A 12,270-nucleotide genomic window follows, 5' to 3' on the forward strand; every position below is an offset into this window, starting at 1 on the left:
GGCCTTTTAATAAGATGGTAGTGGAGGGTATCCTGACCAACCCACCTGATATTAAAAGGGCTTGCCCTAATATAATCAGGGAGCAGTACTGGTCTATTCACTCTTTTGACCTTATGGCCTTTTGTCTAGGATTTCCTAGTCTCCCAGTCTTCCCCTGGCCCTGAGAATTCTTGACTTCCAGCACAGCCAACTGCTCCCCAATCACCTTTAGGATCTGAAGGGCCTGTTATTAGACCTGGAATGCCTCACGGACCATTGCTTCAATGTGATGACCTCTATCTGCTTTTTCACCTGAGGGTCTAGGAGGACCTCGAATCAAAGTGATACTTTTCTTTTTCTCCTTTTTTTAATCCGCACCCGAGGACATGCTTATTGATTTTAGAGAGAGGAAGGGAGAGAAAGAAAGAGGGCGAGAAACATTGATGTGGGAGAGAAACATCAATATGAGAAACATCCATCAATTACCTCACATACACACGTTTTTCTTTCACAGACATAATTTCTGCTGATGCATTATACACACGCTCCTCTAATTTACTCATCTCCTACCACTATTCTGATGATAGGTATGACAATTATAAACACGAGGAGATAAGGGACAATCGCAGTGCAGCTTTGAAGGACTTCAGTTGCTCTTGGAGGGCAGGGTCATTTTTAGGATTCAGAGGTAGCAAAGCTATCATTGAGCAAGCATCAAACTTCATAGCTATCCATGTCTTCCTATTGATCAGGAAAGCTATCCCATTGTTGCACACTTCTGGAGCAGAAGCAGAGGGAGCATAACCTGGTAAGAACACTTAAAAGGCCATTTTAATGAATTGCTGGAGGCTGAGTGAGGACAAGTGTGAGAAGTGGGAAGCTCCTGGGGGCTGCAGTCTTAGGGGGACCTCCAAACTTTCCTGGGTTTTATCTACAGGAATCCTACCAGGTTCTTAAAGTTACCTCTTTTTAAAAAAAAATTGCATAAAGTTCTATTTTGTGGCTGCCCCACCAATATGTGATCAGTCCTCCCTTTGATGAACCTTTAGACTGAACCCATTTAAAGTCAATGTAAAAAGAGAAAACAATAATGCATTACTTAGTTACAAGAGAGGAACATCAGAGCAAAATAACCTTTCAGATGTATTTAACCTTAAAAGTCTATAATAATAATAAGAACATTTATGTAAAACTTTTAATAGGTACTTCTATTTGCTTTTAGGTCAACATACTTTGTAACTGAAATGGTACAGTGAAACTTTCTAGATGTATACCCACTATCTTAAGAATTTCGAATATAGTGAATATGGAATGGAATATAAAATTTAATTTAAGAGAGACTTTTAGAAAAATAATGGTATTGAACTTACTCGAAAATATTTACAAGTTGTTCACTGGGTGCATTTTTCAGCCCAGTCACAATGCTCTGCAGCCGGCTCACACTCTGAGTGGCTGACGCAACAGGAGTAATGGCTGCTTCTTTTTCTCGTAAATATCGCCGTCCTGTCAGTGGGGTAGATGGTGCAAATGATTTCTGCCAAAAAAAAAAAATCTGTGAAATTAAAGTTACCTTCCCTCTCATGTTTAACTCAGTATATATAGCATCATCTCTATTCATATTTAGTAGGTTACTTCCCCCCCTCCACTCGTTACCCACCAAATTTTTAGCAATATTATGCTAATAACATCCTTACATTTGAGTAACACTTTTCAAAGCATAATCTAATTTTATTTTCCTAACATTCACTTGAAAAATAACATACGCTTTCATTTTACATATGAGAAAACAGGCACAGAGAAGTAAAAAAACCTGTTTAAGCTGACAGTTAATGGCAGAGCTTGGACTAAAACTTAGGTTTTCTATCTTCTAGACTAGTGATTTTCAACTGGTGTGCTGCAAGAACTTTTAAAACATGCAGCACCTGACTATTTAGCCAGGGGCACTGATCTGTATTTCCTTAGATGGTCAAATAAAAAAATGACAACAGTGAACACAAAACCCTGTCTTGAACCATAATAGGTCATGTAACAGTTTCATCTTTAAAAAAATTTTAGTGTATTTCAGTTTATTTCATTTTTAGAGAGAGGAGAAGGGAAGGAGAAAGAGAGGGAGAGAAACATTGATGTGGGAAACATCAATCAATTGCCTCTTGTATGCACCCTGACCAGGAACCCAACATGCAACCTAGGCATGTGCCCTGACTGGGAACTGAAATTGAACCAGCAATCTTCCGCTTTGCAGGATGAAACCTGACCAACTGAGCCACACTGGTCAGGGCTACAGTTACATCTTATTACTCATGCCACATAATAAGGTTGTGTGTGATTGGTTAATTCTTGGTACCAGAAATCTTTATATATAAGTATATAGGTACCTGATTTTTTTTCAAAAAACCACCTGGGAACAATAAGGATAGGTTATTATTATTATAGATTAATCAAAACTATACCTATTATTTTTGGTCAGGTCAGTAAAAGATATATTTTCTTGTGTGCTGCAGAATTTTTATAATTGGTTTATGTGTTCCATGAGATGAAAAGGGTTGAAAGCTGCTCTTCTAGACCAGTAACTTTTCCATTAAATCTTATTGTCTAACCTATTTTACACTTTTAGACAAAATTAAGTCCTGGCTATTAGTAATCAAGTTCAGAGTTTTATGGCTGAAGTTCAGAAAGCCATAGTCAAATTATGACATAATTTGTCATGGGTAGGAAAGTAAAATAAATTTTAAAGCAATGGAACAGTGACTAAAGTGACAAAAAGAAAGATTAGTAAGAAAACATAGCCCTGACCAGTGTGACTCAGTTGGTTGGGTGTTCTACCACAAGGGCACATGTCTGGGTTGCAGGTTTGGTCCCCAGTCTGAGTGCATAGAAAAGGCAACCAGTCGATGTTTCTCTCCCTCTCTCCCTCCCTTCCCTTCTGTCTAAAAATAAATTAATAAAATCTTAAAAAATATATATATTATAAAAAGAAAGCATAAACCCTTTATGTCAAAAGATACATACTCTACAAAAACCCCCAGGCATTCTGGGAAAATATATCCAAACTATAAAAAATAGCAAGAAATGCAATAAAAATACTAAATGTCATAGTTTTAAAAATTACCTTTTATTAAGGCTTTCATGGGAAATATGAATTAGTAGAAGAAACTCAAGATTTAACTTGAAAGATGCTCCTGCTGTTAGTAGAATCACACACACAGAGAAAAAGATCATTCAAGACTGAGGCCAGTCTAGATTATATTACTTTTTCGCAGTGGTGCTGCAGGTTACACTCCACATTAGCCTGTGCCGTCAGTTTCCCTAGTGGGGTGTCACCAGTGAATTTTCGAGGAGTTCCAATTTCCTCTTCTGCATCTGCTCCCAAAAATATCCTCTCGTCAAAATCACCAACAGTTAAAACGTATTCTTCATACTCCTTGTTCACTGCTTTGCTGAAAAGAGAAATACTTTAAGGTGCAAGAATAAAACTAAGTAATAAAATAAAATACAATGGATTTATCTTGACTTGAAGAAAGATTCGGACTTCACAGCCTAAAAAACCTGATGACTTTCTAGTTTTTATTAAGTCTGCTCATCTAACGATATCAGAGGTTCCTATCTGATGAACATTCTTCACATTCACAAACACAGCAATAAATTACTTTGAAAGGTGAATGAAAGAGAATGTATACTTAATCTGAAAACTAGCTGAACTAAATTAAGATCTGATCACTGAGAAAACAACAGTGGCTTTGAACTATAATAACATTCTGAATTTGCCAACATTTGTTTAATGAAAGAATAAAAGCTAAAATACAGAAGTCATTGGGTCTGTTTATGAATTTCTCTAGAGAGCATCTGTTTAAGGGCCAATGGTTTCTTAAAATAAACACACTTAAAGACAGCAAGACTTAGTAACATGACCCACTCAATGTTACTAAAGCAGTAGGAACTTGAATAAAATGTTTCACTTAACAAATTATAACAAATTATTATTGACAGTCTATAATATACCAGATACCATTAGTGTTACACACTTACCTATTATCAGTAAAACTAGAAAGATCCAGGAGGCATTCTCCTTTTAAAATCTGGGAAGAAAAAGCATATTCCCTTGTAGAAAAAATTAATTCAAAATGGATCAGACCTAAATATAAGATCTGAAACAATATAGCACACAGAAGAATATGTAGGTACTAAACTTAAGGGCCATTGATCGTAGAGAACATTTTATGAATTTAAGCCTAAAGGCAAGGGAAGTAAAGGTAAAATAAATGAATGGGACCATATCAAACTAAAAGGCTTCTGCACAGCAAAAGAAAACCAACAACAAATTAAAAAGGCAACCAACTGAATGGGAGATATTTGCTAACAACAGCTCCAACAGGGGGTTAACACCCAAAATATACTAAAAAACTCATACAACTCAACACCAGAAAAACCAACAATCCAATTAAAAAATGGGCAGATGACCTGAACAGGCACCTCTCCTAAGAAGACACACAAATGGCCAACAGATACATGAAAAGATGTTCAACTTCATTAACTTTTAGGGAAATGCAAATCAAAACTACAATGAGATTACTACCTACTCACACATATTAGAATGGCTATTGTCAACAAGGCAGGTAATAACAAGTGTTAGAAAGGTAGAGAAAAAGGAACCCTCACACACTGCTGATGGGATGTTAACTGGTACAGCTACTATAGAAAACAGTATGACAATTCCTTTTTTATTTTAAAAAAATTAAAAATACTGTTACCATATGACCCAGGCATCCCTCTTCTGATTATCTATCTGACAAATCTGAAAACATTTATTTGCATATATATATGCACCCTTATGTTCACTGTAGCATTATTCATGTGGCCAAGACACAGAGACAACCAAAATATCCTTTGACAGAGGACTGGATAAAGAAGATATGGCACATATATATACTGGTACAATGGAATGCCACTCAGTCATAAGAAAAGATGAAATACTGCCATCTGTGACAAAATAGATAGATCTTGAGAATATTATGCTGAGCAAAATAGGTCTGTTAGAAAAAAACTAAGAACCACATGATTTCACTCGTATGTGGGATCTAAAACTGAAACTCACAGATATAGACAGACAACAGCATGGTGGTAACCAGAGGGGAGGGGATGGGGGGGTAGTAAAGGATAAAGAGGGGTAAATATATGGTGACAGAAGATTTTGTTTGACTCTGGGTGGTGGGCACACAATGCACTATACAGGTAAGTATCATAGAAGTGTACACGTGAAACCTATATGACCATATGAACCAACGCCACCCTAATAAATTTAATTAAAAAGTAATTAAGCATATTAACATACACATGAAAACAACATTTATCTAAATTTTCACACTGGTAGTTGTTATAAATCATACAAACACAAAAATATAATCACTAAGTATTTCAGACCAGTAAAACTAAATCAGTATGCAAATAACATGTTAAAAAACAGTTAAAGTCAACTTTTGAAAATACTTTAAAATTAAAATTAGTTTGTAGCAGTGGTTTCCAAATTTCAGAGACACATAAATCACTTAGGGCAACTTGTTTAAAATGCCAACTGATGGACCTCAAGGCCTGAGCTGAGGTAGCATTTTTAGCATTTCTCAAGTGATTCTAGAGAAAGCTATCCAATTTTAAACATTTGTCTATGGAGAAAGGGAACTAACACATATTGAATGTGTTAGGCAAGCAAAAGATTCAAAGCAAATATAAGTACTATCACTGGTGACAGGAAAAGTATACTGTTATTAATACTTTGATGTGCCCACACTACTTAAGATTACTACACATCAGGAGCTGAAAACTCAAATGCCCTCAGGGGTCAGAGTTCAATACACACAGATAACGAGAACAGAAAGTGTACTTCCCACCTTCAAAGAGGTGACCATCATTGAACTTGACAACAGTTACCCAGGTAAAGTCATGTAGAAATTCCAATCCAGTACTGCAATAGCTTCTGATTTTTGAAAGGTTTTCATAGAAAAGGTCCTTATATGTAAATTAAAAACTGAACAAAATAAAAATGAAATAAAGAATACCCTACACAGGCCAAGCAAAACATCTGTGGCCCATGGGTAGGAGGACCACTGTCCAAACTAGGATACTTCTGGAGTGAAAGGAGCTGCTATAATCAATACGCTAAGACAACAGTCCAAAGCTAGAAAATCCAAGCAAACCAAGATGTACAGTCATCGTACCCAGAGGCCACTAGTGTGCTGCTTCTTCAGAGTACAAGACACATAAGCCTTGAGTTCCTTTAAAAGTTTACTGAAGATGTCCTGGTTGGTGCTGCTCTGTGGGTTTAACATTGGCCTAAGAACTAAAGGGTTGCTGGTTCAATTCCCAGTCAGAGCATAGCCCTGGGCTGCCAGCTGGGTCCCCAGTTTGGGGTGCGTGAGAGGCAACCGATCAATGTTTCTCGATCTCTCCTGCTCTCCATCCCTTCCCCTCTAAAAACAAATTTTAAAAAATCTTAAAAAAAAAAAGGTTTACTGAAGATGTTAGAATACATATAAGGAGCCATAACACACACACACACACACACACACACACACACAAATATATATTTTTTAGGAAATATAAAACTAAATACAAAAGGATATGAAAAGACAAAGAACCCAGTTAGGAAAGACTTTATGCTTAAAGAAAAAATCTCATAATATTGACAGAGAGGGGCCACAGTGATGACCTAATTCAAAATCCGTTTTTATCGAAGAGTAAACTCTGGGTCTAGTTGGACTAAATGGCTAAATACTGGGGAAATAAGAAGTCCCAAAAGAATAAGCTACTTCATAAATATAGAAATAGCTAAGTAAGTGCTTAAAAAAATACAGAATGCATACAGATGGCCTACAACAAGTGTCTACAAAGCTATAAGGGATTTTATGCTCTATTTATAAGGAATTAAAGCTATAGTTGTCATACACCATCCTACTTCTGTTAGGCAGGCAGGATTGACTTAAATGTGGCAGTAAGTTAGCGTACTATTATCTCTTGTTTTTCATAATTCTTTCTCAGAACCTCTTACAGTTGCCTCTCACAATGTATTTTTACTTGACGGTACATATAGTTGGTCACATTCTTCAACAGCTCAGTTCCTCACATCACAGAAGATCACAGGCCAATTCTGCACCACAACAAAGACTGCAACCTGGAAATCTTGAGTCTGACTACTCAAAATAGTGTCTTTTTTTTGAGGTTGCTGCTGCTAACCCTTAAAAAAATCACAGTCATTTAATAAGAAGTACAGTACCTTCCTGTCAAAGAGTTTTGAAATATATGGCTTAAAGTAGTGTTCCTTTATTCCTTTTGCTTCTACTAGAAGTCCATCGTGCAGTTCACACAGTACAGCAATGATGCAGGGAGGCTCTTCAGGAGCCCTGAAGTCAGCAGTGTGAAAATCAGATGGCAAACCTAGTTTGACAGGGTAGGAAGAGCAACAGGGGAAAAAGAATATGGTCAACTTTTAATTTAAAACTTTTTCTAAAAATAATCAGTTTTTAAAATAAGGTCTTACAGAGCATATGAGGGGGTAACCCCAATAAACCCAGAATTTACTTATAAAAATTGTTTTCATTCTTATGTATTTAAACTTCAGTCACCTTCGCAGTACTCTCCATTTGATGCAATACAACTAATCAAGACTTTTTTTCAATGCTCGAAACAGTTTCTGAGCTCATCAATTTTGATGCTTTTTAGTGCTTCTGCGTTTTCTTGTTTTACCTATTCCACACTGGCAAAATCTGTGAGGACTTTTTTCATCCAGGGGAACAAAAAAATCTGCTGGGCAGGGGGTCGTGAATAAGGAGGGTGAGGGCACAGGGGTCATGCCATTTTGGGTCAAAAACAGCTGAACACCAAGCACAGCATGGGCAGGTGCACTCGTAAATCACCCACCATGAAATGGGCAAACATGCTGAAAGAGTTCCAAAAAAATTTCACTGAAGCCCAGCGCAGCCTCTCATAACAATGCCAGCTGGTACCCTGATACAGATGCTAGAACACCACCTAGCCGGGAAGCCTGTCCTACAAGGGGCTTGCCCTTCAGAAGATAATTCTAGGTTTTTCTGGGTCATCCCCCTTGTATATGAAGGACCTATAGACAGGAACAATGACACAGGAATTGACTATGGAAGTGGGGGGCTGCCTGGGTAGAATGGAGTAAAGGGGAAATATTGGGACAACTGTGGAAAAATGATTGAATGAATGAATAAATAAATAAATAAATAAGGTCTTACCTTTAAATGATGGATTTAGCAAGTCTCGTCTATTTGGGCATATAATGGCATTGGCAAAAATCAGATCCAAGCAGCACAGAAGTAAATGATAAGAGTTTACTAAATCATCTCCAATCATACGAAAATTACCTTTATAAGAAAAAAAAGAGACACAAAAACCAGAAACTTCTCGTCAAATAGCACAAAGTTCCCGCGGTAGAATGTAAAACCACTGAAAGTAACACCTTACCCTTAGTATAAACAAAGAGTGTCCAACAGAAATTAAAGAGATCCTTAACAGTGCAAGGAGTCCTCCTAAAAAAGGAAAACAAATGTACTTTTTATACAACTAACTTACTAAATATCACTCCACAGCTAGCATATAAATAACAAACAGTAAAGTCAAATTACATATAAAATTCCACTCACAAAGGACAGAACTCTGGTTAATTTAAAGCCTTTCCAATCTGCATAAAATCATCAGAACATAAAAAAATAAGCAAAAGTATTACCTGAATTCTCAGATATGGGTAATTATAAATGAATTTTAATAAAAACTTAAGTTTTCGATATAAGGTTAAGAGTCTCACCTCTGCTTCCTGCTTCGTGGTAACTTTGGTGTTTCTTCATGTGGATTTTGAAATATATCTAAAAAAATTGGCTCAAATTTTTTGAAAATTATAGTAGACACCTCAAAATTTCTTTCTAGTCTTTCTATACGTTCACGAAATTCTTGTGGCAGGTTTGACATGTCCATCCATTTCTTCATTTTACTAAAAAACTGTATTAAACTAAGCAAATAGAAAAAAGCAACTTTAAAACAAGTTCATATACTGGATGGAAAAGGAATCATTCTGTTTATGCCTAAAAATATTTATCAAACAGCTGGAATTTATTTAAAAAAAAAGCAAAAAAAAAAAAAAAACCCCTCACTTCCAAGTGCTATGAAATTACTTTGGTTCCCAGAATCACCATGGAAATATAGACTTTAAATTAGTAGTCATCACATACAGTGTCTTCTACTATGCAGGGAGTGACAGTACCTGTCTAATTACAGCACCTGGACAATAATCAACCTAATATAAATTAAGTAAATGGTAGTCAAGAGATTGATGAGATCACAAAAGTAGTTTGAGGAAAGACAATCTCCCAAGCTGTGGATTCTAGAAGTTGCTCACAAAGAACCAGACAGTTACAGGTTAAGAATAAAATTCAAGTGTTTATGTTCCAATGTGTGATTTCCACTATTAAATAGAAACGAAGAAAGTAGCACATACCCAGAAAATAACTTAATAGATTATTACTCCACCTTTCTGGCTTATTTGATTATGGGTACATTTTTATGTCCATATTAGCATGGTCTAAGATTTAATTCTGTAGTGTTAAAGCTCATTTAAGTGTCTAGCACTTCATGAGGTCTGTCCAGAAAAAGTCTAGCCATTGTTAATATAAGGAGAATGGTTTGTTCAACATCAATGTAACCTGGCAGCCACAGAGAGTGGACTGGGATATGTGTGTGTGAACAATGATGATTTCACTGTACTACTCAGAGGAGGAGGTAGACACCTGTGAGTATGTGTACTGTGTGACCATCACATTCAAAATGACTGAGCAAGTACAGTAATGAATCTGCATCAAATTTTGTGTTAAGCTTAAGCATTCCTCAACAGAAACTACTTGGATGACTCAGAAGGCTGTAGCTACGGGCAATTGGTGATTGGCAGCTTTATCACAACAACACACCCGCTCACGCATCATGTCTCATGTGGGGTTGTTTGGTGAAACATCAAATCACCCAGGCGACTCAGCCCTCCTACAGTCTAGATTTGGCACCCTGGCTTCTGGCTTTTCTCAGAACTCAAGTCACTTTTGAAAAGGAAGAGATTTCAAGAGATGGAGGTGTAGGCAAACATGGCATGCCTCCTTATACAACCACAGCAAAAATTATAACTAAACTACAAAACAACTATCACCCAGGATCATAAGAAAATTGAGCTGTATCGAAGTTTCACAACCAAGGAATTAAAAAAGTCAAATTAATTCAGACAAGTAGGAGGGGCTTAGACGTGGAGACACAGAATATGCAGTCCCACATCCACATGTGGTGGATAAAAATTGGGAGGGAAACCTGGGGAGCGAGGGATCCCAGCCACACACCAGACCACCCAGCCCAAGGTTCCAGTGCCAGGAAGATAAGTCCCCATAACTTCCAGCTGTAAAAACCTGTGGGGGTTGGGGTGGTGGAAGAAACTGTGGGATTCTCAGATGTTCCTTTTAATGGGTCCGCATGGACTTAGGGCTTGTGTAAACTCATTCCCCTGGGCTCCAACACCTGGAGAGCAGCTTGAAGGGCACCAGTGGCATAACGGAAGAAAACTGAAATACCTGGCACCAGGGTGAATGCTGGGGGATAGCTTTCCTCCCAGACAAAATTCCAGAGGCCAGGCAGTGGCCACCATCCCTTTTCTGAGCCTTCCTCCACACACAGCTACAGAGCACATGCACCATATGCAAGACTCCATCTACTTGGTTCACATGGGTTGCCCCACCCAGGCAATTACCTAAGACTCTGCCACATCAAACTTATGGGAGTGCTTTTCTACATTAGGCTGTGCTACTAAGACATGGAGTCAAAGCAGCTCTACCTAGTAAACAGAAACAAACACAGGGAGGCTGCCAAAATGAGGAGACAAAGAAACATGGCCCAAATGAAAGAACAGAACAAAACTCTAGAAAAGAACAAAATGGAGATAAGCAATCTATCAGATGCAGAGTTCAAAACACTGGTTATTAAGATGTTCAACTCATTGGGTACTTCAAAAGCATAAAAAAAGACTCAAGCAGAAATGAAGGTTACACTAAGTGAAATAAAGAAACTTTACAGGGAATCATCAGTGAAGGGAAGGAAGCCAGGAATCAAATATGTTTTGGAACACAAGGAAAAAAAAAATCAATCAGAAGAGCAAGAAGAAAAAAGAAAAAAACAAACAAAAAAATGAGGATGTGGTAAGGAGCCTCTGAGACAACTTCAAATGTACCTATATTCAAATCATAGGGGGGCTGGAAGGAGAAAAGGAAGAGAAAGAAAGAAGTTGAAAACTTATTTGAAAAAATAATGAAAGAAAACTTCCCTAATTTGGTGAGGGAAACAGACATACGAGTCCAGGAAGCACAGTCCCAAACAAGAGGGACACAAAGAGGACCACACCAACACACATCATAACTAAAGCACCAAAGGTTAAAAGTAAAGAGAGAATCTGCAAAGCAGCAAGAGAAAAGCAGAGAATTACTGACACTGGAGTTTCCATAAGACTGTCAGCTGGTTTCTCAAAAGAAACTTTGCAGACTAAAAGGGACTGGCAAGAAGTATTCAAAGTGAGGAAAAGCAAGGACCTACAACCCAGATTACTCTATCCTGCAAAGCTATCATTTAGGACTGAAGGGCAGATAAAGTGCTTCCCAGACAACATCAAGTTAAAGGAGTTCATCATCACCAAGCCATTATTACATGAAATGTTAAAGGGACTTATTTAAGAATATCAAAACTATGAACATTAAAATGGGAATCAATTCACAACTGTCAACAATTTAACCTAAAATACAAACTAAGCAAACAAGCAGACAGAAACAGAATCATAGATATGGAGATCATTTGGATGGTTACCAGTTGGGAGGGGGAAGGGGGAAAATGGAGGAAAAGGTGCAGGGATTAAGAAATACAAATAGGTAGGTACAGAATACACAGGAGAATGTTAAGAACAGTATAGGAAATGGAGAAGCCAAAGACCTTACATTACATGCATGATCCATGGTGGACATGAACTAAGGGAGGGATTGCTGAAAGAAATGCGGGATACCAAGTGGCGGGACGGTGGTGGGGGGATTTGGGACAACTGTAATAGCGTAATCAATAAAATATATTTTTTTAAAAAGGAAAAAATTTCAGACCATCAATAAAATTCAGGAAAATATGACGGAGCAGCTGATGATGATCGAGAGAACTGTGTGAGGTCCCATGTTGCCTACTTTGAAGGGGACTGAGGCGTCAATCTTCTATGTACAA

At 37.5% G+C, this 12,270-nt stretch overlaps 1 protein-coding gene across 4 annotated transcripts in view; it reads right to left on the minus strand.

The window, feature by feature from the left end:
* RBL1 (RB transcriptional corepressor like 1) overlaps positions 1 to 12,270 on the minus strand; it is a 60,713-nt gene that overhangs the window by 36,993 nt on the left and 11,450 nt on the right. For 3 of the 4 annotated variants that reach the window (XM_028524081.2, XM_036009805.1, XM_036009804.1), the window contains 7 exons: positions 8,798 to 8,998; positions 8,458 to 8,522; positions 8,229 to 8,357; positions 7,244 to 7,404; positions 4,006 to 4,055; positions 3,230 to 3,416; positions 1,350 to 1,513 (listed from right to left, as the gene is read on the minus strand). In XM_028524081.2, the coding sequence (XP_028379882.1) occupies positions 1,350 to 1,513; positions 3,230 to 3,416; positions 4,006 to 4,055; positions 7,244 to 7,404; positions 8,229 to 8,357; positions 8,458 to 8,522; positions 8,798 to 8,998 (957 nt within the window). Of the gene's footprint in view, positions 1 to 1,349; positions 1,514 to 3,088; positions 3,198 to 3,229; positions 3,417 to 4,005; positions 4,056 to 7,243; positions 7,405 to 8,228; positions 8,358 to 8,457; positions 8,523 to 8,797; positions 8,999 to 12,270 lie in introns of those variants that run through there. The other variant, XM_036009806.1, reaches the window with a different exon arrangement.

This window comes from Phyllostomus discolor, chromosome 9 (genome assembly GCF_004126475.2).
Source record: "Phyllostomus discolor isolate MPI-MPIP mPhyDis1 chromosome 9, mPhyDis1.pri.v3, whole genome shotgun sequence".
NCBI classification, from domain to species: domain Eukaryota; kingdom Metazoa; phylum Chordata; class Mammalia; order Chiroptera; family Phyllostomidae; genus Phyllostomus; species Phyllostomus discolor.